Source organism: Taeniopygia guttata, chromosome 7 (genome assembly GCF_048771995.1).
Source record: "Taeniopygia guttata chromosome 7, bTaeGut7.mat, whole genome shotgun sequence".
Taxonomy (NCBI): Eukaryota; Metazoa; Chordata; class Aves; order Passeriformes; family Estrildidae; genus Taeniopygia; species Taeniopygia guttata.
The window spans coordinates 11,554,048-11,579,296 of record NC_133032.1 but is presented as its reverse complement, the minus strand read 5'-3'; the positions used below and the strand labels follow the sequence as shown (position 1 = coordinate 11,579,296).

The 25,249-nt window shown below is 62.4% G+C and overlaps 1 protein-coding gene across 7 annotated transcripts in view; it reads right to left on the bottom strand.

The window, feature by feature from the left end:
* Positions 1-25,249, bottom strand: part of SPEG (striated muscle enriched protein kinase) — a 38,713-nt gene that overhangs the window by 1,501 nt on the left and 11,963 nt on the right. For 2 of the 7 annotated variants that reach the window (XM_072932113.1, XM_072932117.1), the window contains exons 3-42: positions 24,778-24,812; positions 24,293-24,382; positions 23,650-24,031; positions 21,065-22,584; positions 19,959-20,102; positions 18,998-19,180; positions 17,091-17,302; positions 16,733-16,821; positions 16,355-16,536; positions 14,011-14,271; positions 12,634-12,792; positions 12,302-12,491; positions 11,928-12,157; positions 11,630-11,749; positions 11,128-11,232; positions 10,810-11,016; positions 10,562-10,685; positions 9,997-10,169; positions 9,138-9,250; positions 8,785-8,953; positions 8,608-8,701; positions 8,064-8,264; positions 7,855-7,915; positions 7,577-7,654; positions 7,250-7,422; positions 7,118-7,144; positions 6,658-6,810; positions 6,431-6,473; positions 6,268-6,336; positions 3,960-6,138; positions 3,690-3,842; positions 3,506-3,622; positions 3,259-3,426; positions 2,880-3,002; positions 2,528-2,692; positions 1,674-2,346; positions 1,348-1,587; positions 1,051-1,274; positions 487-562; positions 77-226 (exon numbers count right to left, since the gene is read on the bottom strand). In XM_072932113.1, coding sequence (XP_072788214.1) covers positions 77-226; positions 487-562; positions 1,051-1,274; positions 1,348-1,587; positions 1,674-2,346; positions 2,528-2,692; positions 2,880-3,002; positions 3,259-3,426; positions 3,506-3,622; positions 3,690-3,842; positions 3,960-6,138; positions 6,268-6,336; positions 6,431-6,473; positions 6,658-6,810; positions 7,118-7,144; positions 7,250-7,422; positions 7,577-7,654; positions 7,855-7,915; positions 8,064-8,264; positions 8,608-8,701; positions 8,785-8,953; positions 9,138-9,250; positions 9,997-10,169; positions 10,562-10,685; positions 10,810-11,016; positions 11,128-11,232; positions 11,630-11,749; positions 11,928-12,157; positions 12,302-12,491; positions 12,634-12,792; positions 14,011-14,271; positions 16,355-16,536; positions 16,733-16,821; positions 17,091-17,302; positions 18,998-19,180; positions 19,959-20,102; positions 21,065-22,584; positions 23,650-24,031; positions 24,293-24,382; positions 24,778-24,812 — 9,855 coding nt within the window. The remainder of the gene's footprint in view (positions 1-76; positions 227-486; positions 563-1,050; positions 1,275-1,347; positions 1,588-1,673; positions 2,347-2,527; positions 2,693-2,879; positions 3,003-3,258; positions 3,427-3,505; positions 3,623-3,689; positions 3,843-3,959; positions 6,139-6,267; positions 6,337-6,430; positions 6,474-6,657; positions 6,811-7,117; positions 7,145-7,249; positions 7,423-7,576; positions 7,655-7,854; positions 7,916-8,063; positions 8,265-8,607; positions 8,702-8,784; positions 8,954-9,137; positions 9,251-9,996; positions 10,170-10,561; positions 10,686-10,809; positions 11,017-11,127; positions 11,233-11,629; positions 11,750-11,927; positions 12,158-12,301; positions 12,492-12,633; positions 12,793-14,010; positions 14,272-16,354; positions 16,537-16,732; positions 16,822-17,090; positions 17,303-18,997; positions 19,181-19,958; positions 20,103-21,064; positions 22,585-23,649; positions 24,032-24,292; positions 24,383-24,777; positions 24,813-25,249) is intronic. The other 5 variants (XM_072932114.1, XM_072932115.1, XM_072932116.1 and 2 more) reach the window with 5 other exon arrangements.

Below are 25,249 nucleotides of genomic sequence, written 5' to 3'. Positions count from 1 at the left end.
TACGTGGCAGGGAACTGGCTCAGTCACAGGCACAGTCTGGTGCCATGTGTCCTCCCTGGCTGGGCTGGACACTCACCATGGGTGGACAGTGAGGACCTTGCGGATGAAGAGGGCAGCAGTCTGCGAGACATTGGGGTACAGCTTGAAGGCATCGAAGCGCCCTGCCAGGATGCGGTTCTCCGTCTCTATGGGGTCCAGTTCAAAGAATGGTGACCGCCCGCTGAGCCTGTGGTGGTGGAGGGGATGATGGGCTGGGGGGACAGCGATGGGAGGGTACTTGCTGTCCCACTGTCCCACTTCCCCCCATCCCTGGTTTGAAAAGCCACAGCTACACAGGGTGACTTCATCTTCCCATGTCCAGCTGGGAAGGGTCTGCTGGGCTACAGCATCCCTCAGCCCACCACCACTGGTGTCCCCTGTGGCACTGAGCCCTGGGTGGGGCTGACTGCACTTCAAGGTTCTCATCCCCCTGACCCCTTCTCTTACATGATGTAGGCGAGGACACCAACACCCCAGACATCTGCTGCGGAGCCCACCGGGTCCCCCTTCACCACCTCTGGCGCTGTGGGCAGGGAAGCAGGTCTGTCATATACGCAGAGACACCAGCCCCAGCATCTGCAGCAGCCCCAGCACACACAGCACCCACAGTATGCCAAGCACCTACAGAAGTCCCAGATCCCCAGGATCCCCAACACCCACAGCATCCCCAACACCCATAGCAGCCAAGCACCCACAGCAGCCACAGCACTCCACTACTGCACCCTCCAACACCCCTCCCTGACACTGCAGCATCCTGACAGAGTCCTGCTAGCCTCCAAAGATACCCCAACTGCCCCACAGCACCCAGACTCTCCCACTGACCCCAGTGGTGCTACAGAAATTCACAGACACCCCCAGCACCCCAAAGGCCTCCCACCTTCCCCGAGGACACAGTTCCTCCCCATTCCCAAGTTCCCCAGAGCATAGGCATACATGCACACCTTTGGGAATAAGCATGCCCCAGTTCTGCCCCTGTCCCCCATGCCACTAGACCCATGGTTTCCCACTCACACATGTACTCCAGAGTGCCAGCACGCCGCCCCAGCTGCCGCAGCACAAGTGGGTTGTAGGTCTGGGCACTGCCAAAATCAATGATCTTGAGGGCATTTGTGCCTGAGACGATGATGTTGTCTGGCTTGATGTCGAGGTGCACAATGCGGCGGCCATGCAGGTACTCAAGGCCCTGCAGGAGCTGCAGTATGTAGCTCACCACGTCATCCTCTGAGTAGCGAAACCTGGGGGACAAGTGCCGTCAGCAGGTAGCCCCATACCAGCAACTGTCCCCGGTGGCCCTGTGCCCAGCTGTACCTGTCCACCATGCTGTAGAGGATCTCCTTGCCAGCACAGTTCTCGCAGATGAGCACCAGGTAGCGGGGGGTGATGTACGCCTCATGCAGGGCCATGACGCGCTCATGGTGCAGCGCCTTGAGGATCTCGTACTCCTGCAGCACGCTCTGCTTCCGCTCCGCCTCGTAGGGCACAATCTTGGCCATGAAGTGCTTCCCTGTGGCATTCTCCTTGCATAGCCGGATCACCCCAAAACGGCCTCTGCGGCATAGGGCAGGATTCAGCATCCCTGGCGTGGGGTGCTGCAAGAACACCCCGGCACAGCACCTTTTCCTACCACTACTCACCTTGCTTTCTCATCCAAGAAGGTATATGGCTTCTGGGGGACACCCTGCCGCAGTGCTGTGCTGTCTTTTGCCCCTGGGACCCCACTAGCAGCTGGGGGCTCCTTGGAGGGTGGGGGAGTGGTGGTGGGCTCCACCGCAGGGGGTGATGTGGGGGGCATGGAGATGAAGGAGGTTACCATGTAGGGAGGCATTTTCCGTGAAGGTGTGGTGGTGGGGGTGGGAGATGGTGTGGGGGCTGAGCTGGGCGTGGTTGACACTGGGGAAAGGGTGGGGGACTTGGAAGGAGACAGAGCCTGGGGTGGGGGGGAAGTGTCCGTGGGGGGTGCAGGGGAGCCCGGAGTGGGGGTGTCTGTATGAGGAGAGGCAACAGTCCGAGGCGGGGTGAACATCAGCTCAGGAGGCACATAGACAGTGATGTTGGGTGGAAGCTCAGGATCTGGTGGCACACCCTCTTCATGGGGTGCAGGAGGTGGAAGAACCCCTGTGGGGGCACCCTCCTGTTCTGCTCCGGCTGCCCTCTGTACCACTCCCTTGTGCTTGCGTGGTGGTGTGGTGGGAGGGGCCGCTGCAGCCACCGGCTCCAGCTGCTCCTCGGCTGTCTGGGTTGAGCGGCTGGAAGCCACCTTTTCAGGAATGGGGACAGCAACATCCTTGGCTGGGGCAGCTCGGGCATCTACAGGGAGCAAAGGGAGGTGTGAGCCAGGTGGGGGTAAGCTAGGAGTGGACTGTAAGTGGCACCTCATTTCCCAAAGCCCTGGGGGGAAGATGCCATGGGACTCAAGGTCCCCAAAGCAGCCCAGAGGCCACAGGTGGCCCCGTGGCCACCCCACGCCCATGGGACGGGGCTTGCTCACCTGCTGCCTCAAGATGCACCTTTACTGAGGGGTTGCTGTAGGGTCCCTGCCCAGCCTTGTTGACACAGGCCACACGAAACTTGGCAGTGCTCCCGGGAGGCAGCTCAGTCACATTGAAGTAGCAGTCAGTGATACCAGTGCTGACAATCTTCCACTCATGCTCCCCTGCCAAAGCAGAAGAAAGCTAAGGTGAGGGCAGATCAGGGACAGGGGCAGCCCACTGTCCCCTGTCCTTGTTTCTGCCAAGCCACAGGGGACAGCGAGGACATTGGGCACTTTTGCCCTAGGTGCTCCTCTGTGAGCCTATATTCCTGGCTGTGGCTGCCAGGGGATGGGAGGCAGCACCACATACCTTCCAGTCTGCGCTCCAGAGTGTAGGTGCAGGGGGCTTTGCTCTCAGCAGGCTTCCACAGCACCAGCACCGTGTTCTTGTACTTCTGGGGAATCTCTGGGGTGCCTGGCCGCCCAGGGAGCCCTGCAAGGGTACAGACAGCGTGGGCTGGGTGTCCAGCCAGGGGCAGAGCAGAGCTGCTGCAGTAAGAGGGCATAACAACATATGGGTTCAGAGACGCTGGAAATGCTCATGTAAAACCAGCCTGTCCTCTTTCAAAAGCCCCAAAAGTCTCTAGAAGATGTGGAGAGCAGTACTGAAGTCACCTGCACCAACTGATCCCCAGCCATGTGCCCGACTTGTGCCCTTCCTGTCTCCTGAGGACCCCCAGCCTCCTTACGTGCCACAGCCAGCGTGCAGGAGCTGATGGCCGTGCCCAAGATGTTGGCAGCTGCACACTCATACAGCCCTGCATCCTTCCTGGAGACCTTGGCAATGGTGAGCATCTGCCGTCCGTCCTTGCAGGAGACGACGTTCAGCCCACTGTCCGGCTGCAGGGACCTCTTGTCTGCAGGGGGAGAAGAGGAGTGTGATGATGCGGTGCCTGTCAGAGCCCACCCGCCGAGGCAGTGCAGGCAGCGCCCCACCTTTCATCCAGAGGATCCGTGGGGTTGGGCTGCCAGCAGGAAGGCAGCAGAGGGTCAGCGCCTCGCCCTCCAGCAGCACCTGGTCCTTCAGCTTGATGTGGAAAATAGGGGGGAAATCTGGAAAGCAGAGTGGGGGTTAGGCTGGGGTGGGGATACACACCCGCCATCCTGGGGCTGCACCTACCCGATTCGCTGGGCGTGTGTGGCCGGCCGGCGGCGAGTCCCTCCTCCCGCAGAAGGCTGGAGGGGATGCTGGGCTGTGAGGCCATCTTCTCCTTCTTGCCCCGGGAGAGCCCCCAGCGCTCCCAGCGGGACCTCTTCTGACTGTCACCCCCACCTGTGGGCACCCGGGGCAGGTGAGAGCGGGGCCGGGCCACACACCTGCCCTACCCACGGCGGCTGGGCCGTGGGCTGCCGGCGGGAGCGTCCCCCGGGATCGCCCCTCGGCGCTCACCTTTGGCAGAGGCGGAGGAGCCTGTGCTGGCCTCGGAGCGCAGGGACTCGGAGGAGGGGGCCGGCCCCGGCCGCAAGCTCTCGCCCTCGGAGCTGGCGCGGCGGAGCTGCCGGGACCCCTCGCCCTCCGGCCGCTCGTCCGACACGCTGCGTAGCCGCGCCGAGACCCGCTCCATCGTGGCACTGATCTTCCTCCGCACAGCCACCGCCGGTGACTCGCTCTCCCCGCCACCCCCCGGCTCTGACTTGAGGCTCTCTGAGTCCCTCCGCTCCCTGGAGCTGGCCAGAGCCATGCTCCAGGAGAAGCGGCGCCCACCAGATGGGGTCTCACTGCCTCCGTCTTCCCCCGTGCTCTTCTTCCTCTCAGCAGGCGGGGTTCGCTTCATGAGTATGGACATCCTCCGGAAGAATCCTCCATCCTTCTCCACCTCATGCAGGTCCTGCACCGACTTAGACTTGGCTGCCAGTCCGGCGGGCCGCTCCCTGCGCAGCTCCAGGGGCACGCCGGCGGGTGTAGGACGGTAGATGCCCTCGTCAGAGACTGGGGGGCCGGCCAGGTGCCGGTCCTCGGAGCGGGAGCGGGTGAGGAGCTTCAGCCCCCGGGTGAGGGATGACTGGCGGCCCCGCTTGAACTTGGCCTCAAAGACCTCCTCCGAATCAATGTCCTGGATGACCAAGGAGCTGGAGGAGCCGGTGGGTTTCACCTCCCTCCTTGATGCTGGTGCTGGTGTAGGGGGCTTTGCAGGGCTGGCTGGTGGGGTCTCCTTGATGTTTGGTGGGGGTTCATTGGTTGTTGGTGGGGGCTCCTCAGTGGCTGTCTCCCCTCCTTGAATGGCTCCCATGACTTGCATCATCTTGGCATAGGAAGACTTTATGTGGGTTTGGGGAGCAGGGGTTGTGGACTTTGGTGGGGTGGGAGCTCCTGTCCTGGCAGCCCCCTCCCCACTGGCTCCAGCAGCCTTGGTGGGTGTCTTCTCCTCCTGTCCCCTGTCTGTGGGCTTCTTCCCTGTGGTGGTGGCAGCCTTGCTGGCCGCAGGTGGGCCATGTTCCTCATGGCGCCTCCTCCCTGAGGCAGCCTTTGCAGGGGCGGCCTGGGGAACAGTAATCTCTCCTGGAGGGGGTGTTGGTGTACTTGGGGTGTCTGGTGGCACTGTGGGCCGAGCATCAGAGAGAGCAGAGAGAGAGGGGGACTCCTTGAGCCGTTGGGCCTCCAGGCAGGCCACTGGGATCTCCAGAGGCGCACCGGAGCGTCGGTGCCGGACTACAGGCTCAGCATCCCCATGGCTGAAGGAGCTGCTCTTCTGCAGCCGGCACTCGGTGGGGAGCAGGCGCGGTGAGGTGGCTTCACTGGAGGCTGCCCGTACCAGCCGTGGCACTGCTGGTGCCTCCAGACGGGCTGACCGTGAGGCTTTCTTGTCAGGGCTGACCCCCAGGGTCTCCAGGAGGGGACCCCGCAGGCCACTGACCTTGCTGTCCCCAGAGCTTCCGCGCAGCAGCCGCTGGCGCATCAGCTCCAGGCGCTGGGCATGATCATCCTCAGCCCAGACCACCTTTCTCCTTGGCAACTCCATGGAGGCTGCCTTGGCTAGGGCCCCGCGGGGGTCGCGGGCTGCCTCAGCCCCCTCCTCAGTCCCCGGGAGCTGTTGGAGCAGCAGGGCGCTGTCAGCAGAGCTGCCCCTCTTCAGCTCTCCCCGACGGGCACTCCCTGGGGACTCCAGGCTGGAACCCTTCCTCATGGCTTTGCGAGGATACTCCGGCCGCTTCTGGGCTTCGGGCGCTTCCTCATCAGAGGAACCAGGTGCCTCCACCTCTGCACATGGTCGCCGTGGCCCAGCACTCCTTGGCCGCTTCCCCAGGGCCACCCCAGGCTTCCCTGTGCCCTGGCTCTGCCACTCCATGGCAGAGGCATCCCCCTCCGGCTGCAGCCCCTCGGATGTCCCAATGGTCTCATCGTCTGTGGGGATCTCATTGAGTGACATGCGGGAGCCAGAGAACTCCACCTGGTGTGGCATGGGGATGAAGGGCAGCTCATCCAGGTCGTCTGAGTCTGAGGAGGATGACAGCGCTGGTGACTCTTTGAGATGCCGGGGCACGGCGATGGAGAGGTGGTTGGACGTGTCCTCCAGCAGCTCTGGGATCGGCCGCAGCACCATGTTGCACTTGTAGCTGATCTGTGAGCGCTGCAGCCAGCAGAGTGGGCTGGGTCAGCTCAGGTGCATGGCATGGCAGCATCCTGCCATTACACATCCCCCTATCCTACCCAAGACACAATCCCACCTGCCCCCTCCCTCCCCAGCCCCTGCCTTTACCTGCCATTTCCGACGGGAGATGAAGAGCTTGAGGTGGTCGGTGCTGATGACCTTCCCCTTTGCCAGTGTCTGTGGGGTGAGGGAACAACAGTGTCCCTTGGAGCCTGCAGCAGGCTCAGGGAACCCCGTGGCCTCTTGGCATTGGTTCTGAGCCCGGGCTCACCTTGAACCAGGGATGCTCCAGGGTCTGTTCTGCATTGGGTCTCCTGTGAACCGACACCATTGGGTGAGAACCACCCAGGCTCAGAGGCTTTGACCAGGGGAAAAAGGGCAGGAGAGTCTGGCTGCCCATGGTGCACCCCAGCAGAGCTGTGCAGCTAGCCTTGCCCTTGAGCACAAAGTGCATGCTGAAGGGGCAGGGGATGGAGAAGGGGACCCTGTGGTACTCACAGCTTGTCATTAACCAGCACTTTGATGACAAAGCCCTTGGCTTCCCTGGTGAGCCCCTGGAACATCCTCTCCTCAAAGGCCACGTTGTAGTTGCGGATGTTCATCAGCGTTGTCTTGTCATTCTCCCCCACGAAGGGGGAGATCCCTGTCAGGCTACCAAGGAGGAGACACTATCACTAGGCCATGGGGCCATGAAAAACAGGATGGAAAATACAGAGAACTGGGGACAGGACCCCAGGCCCCATCTCTGGGGTCATGAGGACATGGGAAACAGCATGGCAAGTATAGCAGGCTGAGGACAGGACCTCAGACCTGGTGCCATGGGGAGGGCAGAGGTAGGAGAAGCTGGAAGGGAGGCTGAGTCTGTAAGGAGTCAAGTGCATGGTCACAGTCTCAGCTCTGGAACTGGTGAGGGGGTGGAAAGGGTGTCCCTCCTGTGAAGACACACTGGGGCACTTACCAGAGGTATGCGATAACCCCCACAGGCCTGCAGAGAGGAGAGCACAGTTACTGCACATCACAAGCCCTCCAGGGTGCCCAGTCTCTCCTGGCATAGCAGGGAGCCCACCGACCACCCAAGGGCCAGCCTTACCAGATGTCAGTGACGCTGGAGACAGGGGTCTGGTTGACAATCTCAGGGCCCACGAACTCAGGGGTGCCATACTTGCAGTACTGTGGCTCCTCAGACGTCAGCTCCTGGGCATTGCCGAAGTCACAGATCCGGATCTGGTCACTGCTCAAATCTGCCATCAGGAGGTTTTCTGGCTACAGAACAGTGCAGAGCAGAGGGAAGCTTGGCAGGAGGCAGGGGCTTTCCCCAGGGAATGAATGTTCCCTGTCAGCAGGACCACTCCCCACCCAGCAAACCAGGAGGCCTTCACTGGAGGCAGCGGGCAGGAGTCTGTAAAGACTCACTCACTTTAATGTCCAGGTGCAGGACACTGTGCTGATGCAGGTAGAGAATCCCTTCCAGGACCTGCCGCATGTATGACCGGACCTGCAAGAGACGGAGTGAGGAGAGTGGGTAGCCCAAATGTGAGTCAGCTGCACACTGGCCCTATGCAGAGGAGAATGTGGGCTGTGGCTCCCTTAGTAGCCTGATGCAATGAGCCCTACACGTCTCTAGGCTGGGACAGACCCCACTGTCCCCAGCATCCCTCCCTTCCACATCACTTTGCTCCCACAGCATTCACTCACCTCCGATTCACACACTGAGGGCTTCCTCACCATCCTGTCCAGCAGCTCTTCTTCAGAGCAGCTGGGCCCCAGTCAAGGAGCATAGAAATTCCATGCTCCGTTGTGCCCCACACCCAGCTCCTCTGCACCCACTCTGCCCACCTGTTCCCCACAAAAGCCTCCCCTCCTCTCCTGTGCTATGCACCCATGGAGCAGTGCCCAGAGGATACAGCTCCATGACCATGATGACAGCATTCTTCTTCTCAAAGGCATCGTGGAAGAAGACGATGCGCTCGTGGTCCAGTTGAGAGAGAATGTGCAGCTCCCGCCGCGCCGACTGCTTGGCCTTGGTCCTCCCAGGGATGAACTTGGCAGCGAAGTCCAGCCGGGAGCTCTTCTCTGTCACCCTCCGCAGATAGGAGAAAGCCCCCCTGCAGTTCAGGATAAGAAGGTGCATGAGCAGGAGACCTCCCCCTTCCCTGAGCAGCTGGCACAGGCACCCACTCTGCAGGGAGCTGCTTGCAGCCTCAGCTGCCTCTGTTACCATGCACTGGTCACAGAGACCCCAAGCCTGGCTTTTCTCTGACCATGCCAGGTCCCCACCCTAAGCTGGCACAGGAGCGTCCACTGACAGCTGAGAGGAGCCCCAGCACCCCAGGGTCTGGCATATAATGGAGCTTAGTCCCCTGTGTCGGAGCCCCAGGGTGCAGCCTGGCTGCAGTACCCCACTCCCTGCAGTGCCCAGGATGCCCCATCATGCCAGCGGCCACCTACCTCCCGATCTCCTCGTGCACATCATAGTAGTCGGTCAGGCGTCGTGCCTTGTGCAGCGCATCCTCCTCCATGGTGGCATCAGCAGTGGGCTGGGCTGGGAGAAGGAAAGGCGCTGGCAAGGGGCAAGCCAGACATCCAGGCTCTACCCTCAGGGGCTGGGGAGCCAGTCAGCCATACCTGCCCGCACCACCAGCTCTGCTTTGCAGGAGACCTCCCCAGCCAGATTCTTGGCTGTGCAGGTGTAGACACCACTGTCAGGCTCGGCAGCACCCAGCACCACCAGCGAGCACTCGTTGTCCTCATATACGAAGCTCAGGTGGCTGCTCTCCTCCAGCAGCTCCCCATCCTGGGGGTGGCAGAGATATTGGGGATGTCCTGTCCCATCCCTGACCAACTCCCACCACCCTTTTCCCATGGGTAGGGCATGGGACACATCCTTGATCACCAGTGCAGCGGCCCCAGTGAGGCAGTGAAGTGTGCAGGTCTGGTGGGAATATGGCTCAGGAAGGGGTTTGGGGCTCCCAGCCCACCTTGTACCACATGATGTCTGGTAGCGGTTTCCCCTCCACCACCACAGCGAATCGTGGTGTCTCCCCTTCCTGGGCATCGATGTCCTCCATGATGGACTCAAAGCGCGGTGCCTCTGCCAAAAGATGGGGCATGGGGCACCATGGGGCAGTGCCAGCCCCCTGCCAGTGGCATGGAGTGCACGGCTGCGAGGCACTACAGGTAGTGGTAGGGGCACGGAGTGACACGGGGCAGTGCCACTGCAATGCACATGGAAGTGGGACACCTCTCCAGGGCAAACCACCAATGGCAGGTGTCTGTGCAGCATTCGGCAGTACCCCATTGGAGTGGGGCACTGTGGGGCAGTGCCTCTCACAGCCCACAGGCATGGAGCACTACGGTAATGCACATTACATATGGATGTGAGGGATGGTGGGGCGTTGGGGAGGTGTCCCTTATGGTTCTTGGCTATAGGGCACTGGGAGCAGTGCCTCCAAATTACACTCAGGGAGTGCCACCCACAGCATCCCTGGCTAGGGGACACCATGAGGCACTGCCTGCCCACGTACACAGTTATGGGACACCTCTGCCCAGGTCAGACATGTGTATGGGACACTGGGCAGCAGTGCCAATGCATGTTTCATGGTTTACCATCCCCGTGTTTGTCACCCTACAGATCCGCATCACCACAATGTATGAGTGTGAAGGACTGAGGAGCGGTGTCATGCTATGGGGCAGTGCCCCCATGGCACATGGGCACGGGGCACCATGGGGCAATGCCACCCTGCAGGGCAATGCCCCTCCCCAGCATATGGGCTTGGAGCACCCCAGGGTGCCACCCCCCAGCAGACGGACACGGCCTCCCAGTGCAGGGGCACCTACCTGCGAGGCGGAGGCGGAGGGTGCACTGGGCAGCGCCATGGCGGTTGCTCACCTCACAGGCCAGCAGCCCCCCAGCCCCCCGGCCCACACGCAGCAGCCGCAGGCAGTGCTGGTCGTCGTCTGGCATCATCATCTCACACGTGCCCTCCAGTTCCCCCAGCACCTGCCCACCCCTGCAAGCACAGCCGCTGTCACATCACAGCTCCATAGGCAGGACCACTGCCCCATTGATAGATCCCACCCCACAGCCCAGGAACACCTCCTTTCCCACAGTCAGATCCCACCCTGCAGCCCCCACAAAGCGCCCACATCCCATTGCTAGCTCTGCCTCCTCAATGGTTTTTGCCCCTTAATACCCTACAGATTGCACCCCACAACCTGCCCTCACAACTCTTCAGAGCCCTGGACATCATCCTTGTGTGCACACCCAGACCAGCCCTGGGAAGGAGCCCCCCCCCCCCACACACACAGTGGGCTGCATGGAGGGGTGGAAGTCCTTCTCTGTACATCCTGTGGAGTGATTCTAGGCACGGGGCAGACAACAAGGCACAGTGCCATGTCCTACCTCTTCCAGGTGACGGTGGCCTCCACATGGTTGATGGTGATGGTGATGGAGGCTGGCTGGCCTTCTACCACATACACCACATCTGGTTTGTCCAGGATGACTGGGGCCTCCTCCAGGTAGGGACCTGCCAAATGCATTTTCACCAACCCCTGCCCCTCCATGCCACCCAGCCTTGGGTAGCTTACCACCCAAAAAGGGACAGAGACCTCTACCCCAGCTACTCACTCCCTCCCCACTGCCCTTCTCACCCCGGTCCAGGAGCTGCACGGGCCCCACAGGTGGGGAGGGCTTGCTGTTGCTCTTGGGAGTGGCAGTGATGACACGGAAGAGGTACTGGGCACCCTTGGTCAGCCTGTGCACTGTGTAGGTGGTGTCCTGCACACCGGTCACCAGCACCACCCACTGCATCGTGCCCAGCACTTGCATTTGCACCACATAGGTCACCGAGTTAGGATCTGAAAGAGGACAGGGTCAGTGCAGAGCCCCTGGCATGGAGCTACCCCATGCACCCCATCATGGCATTGCCCACCCCCTGCCATCTTCCTGCCCAGACCCTGCCCCCTTACCTATGGCAGTGTCCAGCCACTTGGGCTTGTTCCAGGTCAGCGTGATGGCTCTGCCAGTCACCAAGGCCACAGTGGGGGGCCCATCTGGGGGGGTTGGCACCACATCTGCATGGGGAGGTAGGCAGGGATGTAAGCATAGCCACTGCCCCAGCTTATCAGGGCATTTGCCCCACGCTCTGGGAGATGCTGGCAGAGGGGATGGATGAGACCAGTAATTCATTCTGGTTTCCTGGTGAGGGCTCAGCCTGCCAGCCCCTGTGGGACTGGCACTACCAGCAAGCTTCATGCAGGACCTAGTGGTCCAGGGATGGCTCCTGACCACACAAGATGAACTGCACTTCTGGCCCCACTTTTAGGTTGAATTAGAGACCTCCTGAGGTCCCCTCCAAACTAAACTGCCCTGTGATCGTATTCCCCTAGGACCACACGACAATCCGGGTCACAGCCTGGCAGGGTGGCTGTGAGTGGCCACCCATCCCAAGTGGTGTCTGCTGCTGCTTACCGGTGACATAGAGGTGTGCATAGCACGTGGCCTTCCCCACTTTGTTGGCAATGACACTTTTGTAGACACCAGCATGTGCGTGGCTGACGGCCGTGAATACCAGACGATGGATGTCTTTATCTGGGGGAGAACAGGGGGACACAGGTAAGACCCTACCAGCTAAGCAGCACAGAGCTCCCCTTCCTGCCTCATGGGGTGTAAAGGCCTGGGGGGTGATGCCTCCTCCAAGAGTGTTTCCCTTTCTCCCACCCCGTGTAGAGGGACCCCAGGGGGTGGGGAAGGCAACAAGGAGTCCTACATTGCATCATCTTGCGGTCATCAGTGCTGTCAATTCGGGAGCCATTGTGGTACCAGGTGATGGAGGGGTAGGGCATCCCGGCCACCTGGCACTCCAGCACGGCCTCCTTCGACTCCACCACGTCCAGGTTGTGCAGTGGCTTCAGGAAGTCAGGCATGGTGAAGCACTCTGTCTCTGTCTCTACCTGCTCTGGCTCCTCCGGGATGGATGGCATCTTCTCCAGCTTAGAGCTGCAAGAGCCCGCACATGCTCATCATGGGAGCATGGTGCAGTGCCCCCAGCTCAGCCTAGGCTTTGCATAAGCCTGTTGTATACCAAGTGCCAGAGGGGAGCAAGCAGGGGGAAGCAGATTCCAGTGACCATCCAACTCTTACATCTGGGAGGCTGCAGATGGCCGTGGCTCCTCCACATAGAGCTCGGCAGAGCACTCCACATGGCCATGGGTGTTCCTGGCGATTGCCTTGTACTGCCCTTCATCTTCACTGCCCACGTGCACAATGACCAGTGAGTGCAGCCCTCCATCCTGCTGAATCCGCACGTTCTCCCCCTCCTGCACTGGCAAGCCTGTGCAGAAACATACACCACCATCAGCAGCAGCATCCCCCTCCAGTCCCAGCCAGGTGCAGCCTTTGGGTGCAGCCCCCAAGGACATGGGGAGAGGTCTCCCTGCAGGGCCCTTGGCAAGCTCTCTGAGCTTGGGGGTTACCAAAGTGAGTCCAGGTAACCGTCGGAGGGGGCGTCCCACTGATCATGCAGACAAAACGCGCTGTCCGCCCTTCCACCACGTCCACGTCCTCCAGCTTGCGCGTGAAGAGCGGCTGCACAGAGGGCTGCACCGTCAGTCGGGCGCTGCAGGTCAGCTCATCTGCGAGGAGAGCAGGCACTGGTGAGCCCCCACAGCACACGGCTGTGCAGGGCAAGGGGCAGCCTGTGACACCCCCTGGCTGCAACCCAGCAACCAGTGTGGCTGTGGGTGGGCATACCCCATACACAGTGTGGGTTGAGCCCAGGTGTGTGGTGTTCCAGGCTCTGTCCCTGTGCAGGGCAGGGGGCACAAATGTGTGCAAGGTCCCCATGCCCAGGGCTGGGGCTCTGATGGCAGCAGACACCTCCTTCCTTTCTGCACAGCAGTACAGCTGCCAGCAGCAAGGTGGGATGAGAGGATGCCCTGTCCTCCCCATAGGTCAGGAGATCACAGCTGGCCTATCCCCTTGGGGATGGGGAGCAGCATGGGGACACGAGCAGGCTTGATGCCCCAGGCAGGGACCACTTTGCAATTACGGTGTTGTCACCCACCCTGGGTAAGGAAGGATGAGCAACACCATTCTCAGGCACACTTTCACCTGCCTGAGGGTGAGTTGGCTCAAACTGCTGCTACCTTCAAAGTCCCACCATGGAGGAATGCACAGGAACCAACCACAGGGTGCAGGGAATGCTGCTTCTTCCTGCAATGCCCCCCCAGTGCTGCTGCCTAGGTGGGCGGGAGAGTGGACTCTGTGTGGGTCAGAGCTGTGGGCAGCATGCAGAGGCACAGGTGTGTCAGAGCCACTGGACAGAGGCCCATGCAACTCTTGCTGAGATGTCCTCAGTGATGGTTTGCTGGGAGAGGTTGGGAAGCCATGACTCCTTGCCCATTTCCCCACGATCTCCCAAGCCAGCAGAAACACATCAATACTGGAGCAGGATGCCCAGAAGCTCTGAAGCCAGGGGACAGGGACAGCTGGACTCCAGGTCTCCATCTACCTGGTGCAGCCATGGAGTAAATGCATCTTCCTGTGTTTCAGGGAGCCACATGCATGCTGGCAGAGAAGCTGAGTGGAGTGGGGTTAGACAGAGCTGCAGGTCTCAGGGTACAGGAGTCCAAGAAGTGCTCCACACCAGGTTTCCCTGAGAAATCTTCCCAGCACCTGGGGCACCACCACTCCCTGTCCCCCTGTCTCCCTGTACCCCTGTATCTCCAGCACTCACAGCTACATCCCTGAGAACAAGAGCCCTGAGCCTGAGGTAGGGGGGTCTTTCCACCCCGCTAGGGCCAAGCCCTGAGTGAGAACCCCCCTGGGGGTGCTGCATGCCCACCGCTTACCTTTGGCAGTGCTGAGCTTGCAGGTGTAGATTCCGCTGTCATCTTCATGCACAGAGGTGAGCAGCAGCTTGCACTTGCGCCCATCAAAATGCATCTTGCATTTGAGCAGTGCAGGCTGGAGCAGCCGGCCCCGGGACAGCCAGTCTACGTCCATGTCTGGCGGGCCGGCCACCATGCACTCAAAGACCGCCAGCTCCCCCGCCCCGACCACCAAGTCCTGCAGGGGAACCACGATGGCCAGGGACTGGCACTCGGGGCGAGCTGCCCAGGGAGCGGGGAGAGAGAGAAAGAAAGAGAGAGACGCATCTCAGCAACTGAAAAGCAACCATGAGAGGTAGCAGGGATGGAGTGGGAGTACGTGCAGGGCAGTGGTTCATGCAGGGAGGGGGCCTGGTGCAGCGGGCAGGGAGTGCAGCAGGGAAGGGTGGGATGGGAGGTGAGATGTGGAAAGCGGAGCTGAGCAGGGAGGGGGCTGGGGGTGAGGGGAGGTGTCCATGCCAGGAACACACCACACAGCGCTTTACCAAACAGATTTTATTAGAGCTACAAAAAAAAGGGTCACGGCCTCGCAGCCCACCCTCCCATCAAGCCCCCTCCCTGGGAAGAAGAGACCCACAGCCAGGGGATGTTCCTGAGGGACCCAAGCCCTGGGGCTACAAGGGACAGTGTCTTGGTGGCCAAGCTGGCACCTGAGTGGCCACCGTGAAGCCAAAGGGGCCAATGATCTCCCTCCCCCCTGCACCTCACGCAGAGTGTTCCCCTGTGGGGTCCCTGGGGTCTCCTGCCTCCCGTGCTCCAAGGTGACTGTCATAGAGCTGCCACCGCACCGCAGCTCCTTCCCTACAGCCCTGGCCGGCACGGCGGCAACCCTGGGCTCAGCTCCCTGCTCCCTTTCCCTGGGCAGCGAGAGAGAGGCAGCAGAACACACAGACAGGGACAAACGGATGGAGCAAGAGACAAGACAGCATCATATGGGCACCCTGGCCCGGCTGAGGGGGCGCCTGCTGCTCCCCTGCTGCTCCCCCCGCCCCGCCTCAGTCACGCCTGCCCCGGCCATCTGGCGAGCCCCGGCCCGCAGTCGAGGGCCCGCGCGTCCCCGCGGTGCGTCCAGGACGAGGCGGCGGATGGAGAAGGAGGTAATAACACAAGGTGAGGTCCACTGCCTAAGAGGTGTCCAACTAAGAGCCCCGCAGCCGCGGCTCTGAGAGATGCACCCCCTTATCGTACTCCCCCTGCGTACAGACAAAAACCGCAGTCAGCAAGCAGAAGGGTTAGTGCGGCAGCCACGGGACCGGCACGGACACACACACCAGCGCCAGCACGAGGGGTGCGAGTGGGCAACAAGGCACGGAGCCATCTGCTGAGCCCCCCAAGAAGGGCTGGGGTTAGGCCATCACCCCTGCAGCCCAGCTCCTGCCCGTTGTGGGACACTGGGACAGCTTCCGCTCCCACCCCTGTGCCGCCGTGCTTTGCCGTAGGCTGGGAGCGTAATCCCGGCAGCGTACAAGCGGTGCAGCCAAGGCCGGGTGGGATCGGCACAGCTCAGGGGGGCTCAGCAGCCATCAGCAGGGAGGGCTGGGGGGAGCAGGGCACACACAGCAAAGGGCAAGAGGAGGGAGGCAGCATCACTCATCCCCACAGGCCCCTTCCCTGGCCTTGGGGATACCAGGCAGTGCCTGGCTATCGGTCCCAACTCCCCCCTCGCCCCTCAAAACTGCACACATACTTTGGGGTCCTAGGAAGACCACAGCAGGGCTGGGGAGCTATAGCAAGGAAAGGGGAGTGGACAGTGAAGTCCCATGCCTATGGGACATTGCTGGAAATGGGCAGGGAGGGACCCCCTGCAAGTTGCCCTGTGCCTAGCACAGAGCTTGCAGGTAGCCTGGGGCAAGGAGGGAGCAAGCTGCAGGGCATGAGGACATTTCTTATAGAGCCCCCAAGGCTAAAAGTCCCTTCCTGGTCAGCCAGGGGCAGCACTTTGCCCCATAAGTGTGTGTGTAGGGGGATGTGGAGTGAAGCTGGGCTGTGAGAAGCAGTTGGGTCTGGGTCAGATAAGTGGGGCTCTAGAACAGCAGGAAACAGGTGGGACCCAGGGCTGCCCATCTGGATGAGAGCAAGGCAGACTGCCTTCTGCTGCAGGGCCAGCCTCTGCGGACAGCCCCAGGCACGCAGCTTCACTTTCCTGTTCCCAGCCTGCACCACCACAGGGGGAGCTGACTTGTCCCCTTCTTATGTCACACCACCAAGTGCAGGGCCTGCAATGGTCCCTTTCTCACAGCTCATGCAGGGCACTAAGAGCCAGCTGGCCTCTCAGTTCTTGGGTGACATACCCAGGGAACATTACCTCTGACCTCCAGCTTGGCCTCGCACTGCTTGGTGCCATACTCATTGACGGCCTTGCAGGTGTAGAAGCCGGTGTCAGTGTGCTCTGCCGCCAGGATGTGCAGCGTGAAGAGCCCCCGCACTCCCTCTGCCTCCTCCGCGTGGTGCCGGCGGCCATACTTCACTGGCTGCCTGTTTCTCAGCCTGCTCCAGACAGAGGCAGAGCATCATGGTCATACCTCGCCCTGCATATTCAACCTGGCTGTCCCCAAAAAAAACCTTCACCAACACTCTCCGCTCAGCATAAGAGCTCCATGCAACCATGCCCAAATGGAGAGGTCACTGTGCCCGTCCCCTTCTTTTCTGCCCAGCTGTGACCCCAAAGAGCAGCAGGACTCACCAGTAAATGATGGGCTTGGGCTCCCCACGGACACGAACACTCATGCTGACATCCTGCCCCTCCAGCACTGACTGGTCCGATAAGGATACCTGGGGAAAGAGGGGTCAGAGAGCAGCAAGCACCGCCTGCACACAGGGCCATGCATCCCCACCGCTGCACCCAGGGCTGTCTGTCCCCTGTCACAATAGGAGTACCAGGGAAACTGGTGGGGTGGAGCCTGCCCAGGTGCTGCAAGGACCCCACATCATATCAAGGGCTAGTAAGACCTGACCCAGCATCTCCTGGCACCGAGTCCCACAGTACCGGAGTCACAGGGTACTGTACCCCTCTACGAGTCCTGGGGGATCTGCTATCTCACCTCAAAAGTGGGTGAAGCCTTGAAGGTGGTCTCAGGGGAGCCGCGGGCAGCCCCATGCTCTGCTCTTGGCTGCAGCTTCATGGCCGGTCGGTGCTGGGGGGTGCCAGACTCGGGGAACTCTTCCAGCGGGCTCAGGTACTCCTCGTCCGATGTGATGGGGCTGGCCTGGCCAACGGTGGGGGACACGTTCCCATGCCGCTCCACAGCGGGTGCTAGCACAGAAGAGGCTGGATAAGGAGCTGGCAGCAGTCGAAGCCGGACAGGCGGGTTAGGGCACCCCTTTGCACTACCCCGCATTCCAGGGGTGGACACCCACCCCGCGGCACATCCCGCCTTGGCAATGGCCGGCAGCGAAGGGGTGCGTGGCCGCTCCGGGGGAGGGGGTGAGCAGCACGCCGCGGGATGATAAGGGGACACGATATTCCGCAAGGCGACAGCAGGGCTCAAGTGGCTCTTACGCAGCAGCCCGCGCTCCCATCCTTAAGCCGCCCGGATTCCCGGGATGGCTGTCCCTGCCCGGGCCGGCACGGCTGAAGGTGACATTGGCAGCTGCGCTCCCCCCTGCAGCCCGCCCGCCCGCCGGCCCGCGCCATCGGGGGCCGGACTGGGGGACTCGAGGGGTGCGGGACACCGGGGCCGGCATGGGACGGGATGGGGAGCGGCGACCGGCACGGGGGACTGACGGAGCCCAGTCGCCACCATGGGGGTGCTGGCCCCCTCCGGCCGGCCGCCGGAGCGCTCCACGCTCCCTGCCCTGCGCCGGGGATGGCGGGCGGCCTTCCCGGTACCGGGCAAGGGCTGCGTCCCCGCGCCTCCGTGACACCCGCGGGCAGCTTCCAGCGGAGAGCTGGGAGCCTGAGCCCGACTTCCCCCTGTCCGCATCCGCCCTCCCGCCCCCGAAGCACCCCGCACTCACCGGGGCCACGGCAGCCCCGCGAGCCGACCCGCGCCACGCCGCCGAACCGCCCTCGGTGCCGGCGGCACTGCCGGTGCCGGGCGCCTCCGGCTCGCAGCGCCGTCGGCCCGCTGAGCCCTCCCCGCCCCAGCGCCGGCCGGCCCCCGGGGCTGGGCCAGCAGCGCGGGGGAGGGCCCGCGGCGGGTCGGGGTCTGCCGGGGCTTCTCGACCCCGGCCGCGGCTGGCCCTGGGTGTACAGTCCTGCCTAACCACGGATAGGGGAAGTTTTGGGTCCTTCCAGCCCTCGGGGCAGCTCCAAGCCTCTGCCTGCCGCCCAGAGACGCTCTCTTGGAACGAGGAGGGCTTTGGGGCTGCAGCGGGCTGGCTATCCCCATGGCCAGCGGCGGGGGCTGAGGTGGGGTTCTCCCCGGCTGGCAGCTTGGTGGGCAGGCAGGGTGACCCCACAGCTCATAGTTTGTGGGGCGGGGGTCTCCCCGCGGCTAGCAGAGTGGAGCACAGGGACATACCCACAATTTGCAGGTTGGGGAGTAGGCTGGGCTGTCCCCACGGCTCACATGCTGGAGGTAGGAGTACCCACATGGTCTGCAGGCTCAGGGCAGGGGTGCCCACATGGTCTGCCGGCTCAGGGCAGGGGTACCCACATGGTCTGCGGGGTTGTAGAGCAGGCTGATGTACCCCCATGTCTAGGGGGACACGGGACAGGTGTGGGGGCCGGACATTGGGCTGCTTGCTGGGCGCCAGGGGATGCTCACAGCCTGACCCTGCTCCCCCCACGGTAGGATCCTTCCATGGCTGCCGGGAGCACGTCAGCTGCTTTGGTTCAGACAGAGCCTTGTAGGGTAAGGAAGCCGGTTTCTTCCCAGTGACAGCAGCGGCAGAGCTGGCAGTCAGCCTACCGCGGCGCCAGCCCTCGCTCCCTCCCTGTCTGCCTCCCTCCTTGCCTCCCTCCTTCCCTCCCGGCGTCCCTCCATCCGCGGGCCGCGGTACTCACCGGGCCGCACGCTGAGGATGGCGCTGCAGCAGGTGGCCCCCACCTCGTTGGCCGCGGTGACAGTGTACAGCCCGGCGTCGGCCACCCGGGCACTACGCACCAGCAGCGTGTGCCGCTCGCCCTCCGCCTTGATGGGGCGCGTCGTGCTGCTCCGCAGTGGGACCCCGTCCTTCCTCCAGGACACTGCCGGCAGAGGCGGGGGTCACGCGTGGGCAGGACAGTCCGAGCTGTCCCAGGGTCTGCGCAGGGTCCCAGGCGCTCCTTTGCCTGGCCTGAGGACCCATTTGCTATAGGGAGCAGCCCCGGGATCCCACGGCCCTCTGACGGAGAGACCGTGGCTGGTCCCTATCTGCTTCCTGACATCCTCCTGCCCTCCAGTGGAGGTTGGAATAGGGAATTAAAGCGGCTGGGCTTCTGCCTGGCTTTGGAGACTGGCACCGGCCCTGGATGCACAGCTGCCCCCTCGCGCGTCCTGTGTACAGCGTGCCCGGAGGCCATCAGCCCTAAGCTTCTGGCCTCGGGAAACCACCTGAGCTGCCCCAAGAGCAGCCCAGAGCATTAGAGAATCACAGAATGGTTTGGGTTGGGAGCACCCTGATGATCATCTAGTTTCGACACCACCTCCCCCAGCATGGGCAGGGACGCCACCCACTAGACCAGGTTGCATCACCAGTCCCTGCCCGTGCAGCGCTCAGTAGCCCTTCTCCCACTTTCCCAACAGTCCAGCCCAGCACTGGGGGACAGCAGGCACTTTCCAAGTGACAGGGCAGTGCCCAAGCACTTCACTCCTGTCTGAGGGGAGGGAGGGCAGAAGGGGTGCTCCAAGAGTGGGCACATCACCTCCCCGAGATACCCAGCTCAGCGCTGGGTGTCCCACTCACGCCGCACAGGCGGGGACATGGACATGCAGAGTCCCTCTGCCATGCTCGTGCTCCTGACACCCCGCTCCAGGGCGGCTCACCTTCTGGCTGGGGGTTGGCCGTGACAATGCACTTGAGCAGCACCTCTGCCCCCACGACAACTGCCATGTCCTGGATGGGGATCTCAAAGATGGGGGCTTCCAGGGGGTCTTCACCCGCTGAGACATAGGAGTCATCTGAGGACTCTGCACAGGGAGAGATGGGCCCCGTGGCTGTCAGCAGGGCGAAGTGAGTGGGTTCTCTGCCCTGCTGGGCTGCGTGCAAGCAGAGCATGCATCTCCCAACCCACAGATCAACCACACCCTCTCTGGGGCATTAGCAGGTGCTCTGGCCATGCAGTGGATGAAAAGGCCACATCAGGATCCACCGTGGCACAGAGCAGGCAGTGGGGACAACACAGGGGACCAGGAAGGGGCAGAAAGCATACAGCTTGTCATACATCCCCATAGGGTATAAGAAATGAGGTGACAGTGGGGTGTGGAAGAAGGAGGGTCCTATATCCTACTGCACCCCCTGCCCTGAACTTCCCCTATTCTCTCGAGGGATGGTGGCTGCTGCACTCCAATACATCAGCAAGCACCTCCCAGCTCCCTCCCCTCTCATGGCCCCAGCATATGAACAAAAGTCCTGGGGCTGTGCCAGGAGCCTCAGACATGTGCGCCTGGCACTCCTCTGGCTACAGCAGAGCCTAAAAGCTCCCAGCCCAGGTATAGTCTGGTCTAACTGCTGCATGCTGGGATGGGCAGGACACCTCTGGTCCAGCCAAGCCACCTTCCCCTGGGGAAGCTTAGGCTGCATGCCCTGCCTGGACCACCAAGCATGGCCCAGACAGGACAAGTTACAGTGGGTGCCCTGTGCCCCAGACCAGGGCTCTATGCCACAAGTCAGTGCACCGTATCTTTCCTGTGCCAGACAAGAGGTATGGAGAAGATAGCAAGTGTTGTAACCTCAAGGCCCAGCAAACTGGCAGCCAGGCTGGTCTGTCTTATGGCACTGCTTGGTGCCAACTACCCCAGCCTCCAGAGTCATGTCCCTCTACCCCTGGGCTCCCCATGCCTCCCAGGGGCAGGATGGAGGTCCCCCAACCCACCCAGGGGCTGGCCAGACCAGCTCTGTGCCTCAGGAGGGCAGAAAGCCGTGCCCCTACCTAGCTCTGGAGAAGTGGGCCTGGCTCGGCGTCCCTTCCCCTTGCTCCGTGTGCTCCTGCCTTCTTGAGCCATCCGGCCACTCTCTTTCTTCTCTGACACTTTCATCTGCCTTCTCTCCACCTCCCTGCCCACACCATGCTGTCCTGCCCAGCTTCGTTCCAGACGAGCTTCCTGCTCCATGCCCGGCTTTGCCCAAGGCAGGAACCGCACTTCTGTGGGCGTCTCTGGCCGCCGGTACAGTCCGTGGGGCACAGCCAGTCGGGCAGCCAGAGCTTCGCTCAGTGCCCCCGGGCCACGGGCAGGGCCTCCATCCGGGTACGGACTGCCTTCGGCGGGACCCGCCTGCGAGAGGGCCACCCTTCCCTGCGGGCTGGCTTGTGCCAACGGCCACTGCTCCTTCCTCTTCACTTCCCCAACGCCTTCTTGCTGTAGACCCTTCCTGGCACCCGCATCCTCCACCGAGCCGGGCTGTCCAGCCGCCCCACCCCCCCCCGCCGGGGCTCTCTTCCCACGCTGCCCCCCTGGCAGCGGCTCCCCATCGGGTCCCACCAACAGCACGCTGGAAAGTGCCAGGTGCTGGATGACGTGTGTGCTCTCTGCCGGCGGGCAGGTCTTGGGTGGCAGTGCCTTGCGTCCGCCGGCGCCCTGAGAGGAAGAGGTGCGGGGGGCACGGGGTGCGGGGGGCTCGCTGCTCGCTGGGGGTGAGGGCGCCGGGGGCAGCCCAGCTTTGCACAGCTCCTGGGAGCGCCGCAGCTGCTGCTTGGAGACAGTCCGCTTGATGCGGGTCAGCTCCTCTGCAAATTTGTGCTCGATGGCATAGACGCGGTTGGCGAACTTGCCCCGCTCGTCGAAGGATGCGGCTTTCTGCCGGAAGGCCAAGCGCCGGCACGCCGCCGTGCTGCCCGGCTCCCAGCGGCCGCCTTCCCGCAGGTCCTCCCGCGAGCCACCCGGAGTGCTGGCACGGCGCGGGCCACTGCCAGGCTGGTCGAAGGAGCGCGTCTTGCGCAGCGGCAGGTTGGAGCGTGCGGGAAAGGGACTGTCCTGCTCCAGGCTCCTCTGCCGCTCCTCGAAGTACTGCAGCCTTTCAAAGATCCTGGAGCCAGCACGCACCAGCTTGGGGGACGCCCGGACGGAGATGCGGCCGGAGGTGTCACTCATGGGTGTCTGCGGACGGGACTCCTGTGTGCTACCCTGTGAGTACCCAGAGGACTTGGGCTTCTTGATCTTCTCCTCGTACTCCTCAGGAACAACGTCCTGGTACTCTGCTGGCACTGAGGACTTCTTGCGAGGGGTCACGGGTGTGAAGGAGGGGACGCCAGGGCCACGGGCAGCAGGCTGGGATACGATGCCAGTGGGCGGCTGCAGACATGTGCCAGCACGAGGAGATGGCGAGCGGACGATGGGTGGCTTGGCAGTCAGCGGCAGAGCAGCGGGGGATCTCGGGGGCTCTGCACCAGGCTTTGGAGAGACAGGGCCTCTGTGGAGGTCATCTCTCCGGTAGCCTCCCTGGGGGATGCTGCTGCAAGGGCAGAGATGGAGGAGCATGGCTTAGAAACCACCCTTGTACCTGCTTGGCTGCATCCCAGCTTCCAGCTTGTACCATAGTGCCCAATGGGGCATGGCAAATGGGTCAAACAGTCAGGGCAGCCTTGTGACTGCAGACTCAAGGGGTCCCAGCAAGGGCATCTGGTCACCCCAAGACCACTGGGAGCTGGCTGGGTTAGGTGAGAGTCTTGGGCTGCTGGGACCCCCTGTACAGGGGTACTCATGTGGAGCAGCAGGGTGATGCTGGAACACCCAGTGAGTTCCCCCCTAGAGCTACCATGCAGACAGGACCAGGGGCTGGGGGGATGCCCCAGTTTGCTGGGGTGTCCTGGTGTGCTGAGGCAGTGCAGCCTGGCCAGAAGGAGTCCCCAAGGCTGCAAGGCCTGCCTGTGCACATGCTGTTGTGGGCACATCTTCCTATCCCACTGCCCCCAGAGGAGCTCAGCAAACACAGCATGGAAATCATAAGGTGGAGATGAGGGTCTGGTGGAAGAAGCAGCCTTAAACAAAAAAAAGAGCAAGATGGACGTCAAAGGAGCAGGCCTGTAGGTATGGGAACCAAAGGCAGCAAGGAGGGACAGGGGCTCTGAGCACATCAGCAGGATCTGGGGAGGCAGCATGTCCCTGGACCCTGCTGCCACCCCTGTACTGTGGGCAGACACTTGCCAGTGTGCGTCCCAGGCTACTGTGCACCTCCAGTTCCCCACAGAGTGGGCTGCACAGGGCACCATGCTGCGGTGGAACAGGAAAATACCCATGGTATAATCTACGGGTGGGATACTGCAGCTCAAGCAGTGGCACAGGGAATACACCCAGCCTCAACCTGGCCACAGCAGAAAGGGACCCCACTCTACATCACCCCCCAGGCTGCGTTGCTCCCACCTCACCAAGAACAGGCTACCTGCTGCTCAGAGTCCCCACTCCTCCGGGAAAGCGAAGGCAAAGAAAGCCCAGGTGGAGGGAAGGAGATGGCTGCAGGGGTTGGAAGGAGATGGCCCCAGTGCGATGTCCCCTCCGTGTGCTTCCCCTGGCTACTTACACATGGAGCGAGAGCGCCCGTCCTCGGTACAGGCTGAAGGCGCTGCCGTACGGGTCGCTGGCCACCGAAAGGCTATCCTCTGACCCCCAGCTCGTGCCCACCAGATTAGCCCGTGATGCCCGCACCAGCGGCTCCACGCCCAGGTGCCGGACCTCGGCGCCACGTGGGGCCGGCGTGTTTGCTTGCCTTGGGGTTCCCTGCGGCTGCGGCCAGGCAGCAGGACGGAGGTAGGGTCCCCGTGCAGAGAGGCTGGCATCCGTCTCCTTCTCCACCACGGTCTGCTGGCTGCCTGACCAGCTGGAGCGCTCCTCTGCCTGGGACAGGGCCAGCACCGAGGTCGGCGTTGTGTTCATGGAGGCGTCCACGAGGGTGTCAGACCCACCTGGGAGAAGAGGGATGAGCCAAGACTGGGTGCCTGTGAGGACAAGCTCAGCACCCTGCTCAGAGAGGGCTGAGCCACCATGGGGTGTACCAGCATGTCCTGAGCAGCATCCTGCTGCCTCAGGCCCTCTCCCCTTTATATGGGTGGATCACAGATCCCTCTCCATGGACACCCCCAAAGCCTGGCCAGCAGAGGTCTTGTGGGGAGTCATGGTCAGCAGCCAGTGTCAGGGCTGAACGCCAGCCAGGTGTCCCTGCTCACCCGTGGGGGTGCTGAAGGCCGTCTCATCCTGGAGATCACTGCGCTGTGTCACCTGGGGGTCGCTGGATTCATCCTCACCTGTCTCCGAGTCTGGGGTGGGAGGGGAGAGTAGGAGGTGAGGGTACAGAGAGACAGCAGACCACACTGGTACTGTCTGTCGCAGACCCATTGGCTCCTGGAGCACGAGAGCAGTGCCCAGGCAGCTCCAGGGCAGGAGGCATGACTGTGACCTGCAGGGACAAGCTGCCAGTAGGGAAAGGCAGGACTAGGAATGCGTAAGTCCAGCAGGGCAAGGGCAGGCAGGAACAGTGTTAAATGACAGGAGGAAGGGAGGCAGTGCCAGCAGTGGGAACGCAGATGGCAGAGGTGGCATGGGGACAAAAAAGCAGAGCAAGGGGACAATGGAAGTGACAGAGCAGGGTGGCAGGCTGGGACACAGGGTCCACTATGGGGACAGTGATGGCATTGGGAAGGCGTCTTCCTACCGTAACTTTGTTTCCTGCAGGAGCGGAAAACTTCGCTTCCATAGGGGCAGCAAGAGAGAGAGAGACATCAACACCCGGTTATCGGCCCGGCCTGCGGAGACGCGGGGGGCAGCCGGGGGGGGCCCTTGTCCCCAGCACTTCCCCACCATGTCTCCACTCTGCATCACATTCACTGCACACCATTCCAGCACTGCACACAGACCCTCTCCTCACACACAGTCCCACCTGTGCAGGGCACAGCACCATTCCCTCCCTGTGCCACAGCCACATCCTGCCCAGCAGGACAGCCACCCCCTGTCCCTGGAGCTGCTGGCCTCACCGCTGCAGTATCCATACATGCCGCTGTGCTCTGCACTGCATCTCAGCCTGGGGCTGGACCCTTCCCAGTCTGTGCCCCAGCTGGGCCCTCCTGGGGGTGCTGGAGCACACGGACACGTGTCCATGTGCACACAGCCTCCCCCTGGCATATACA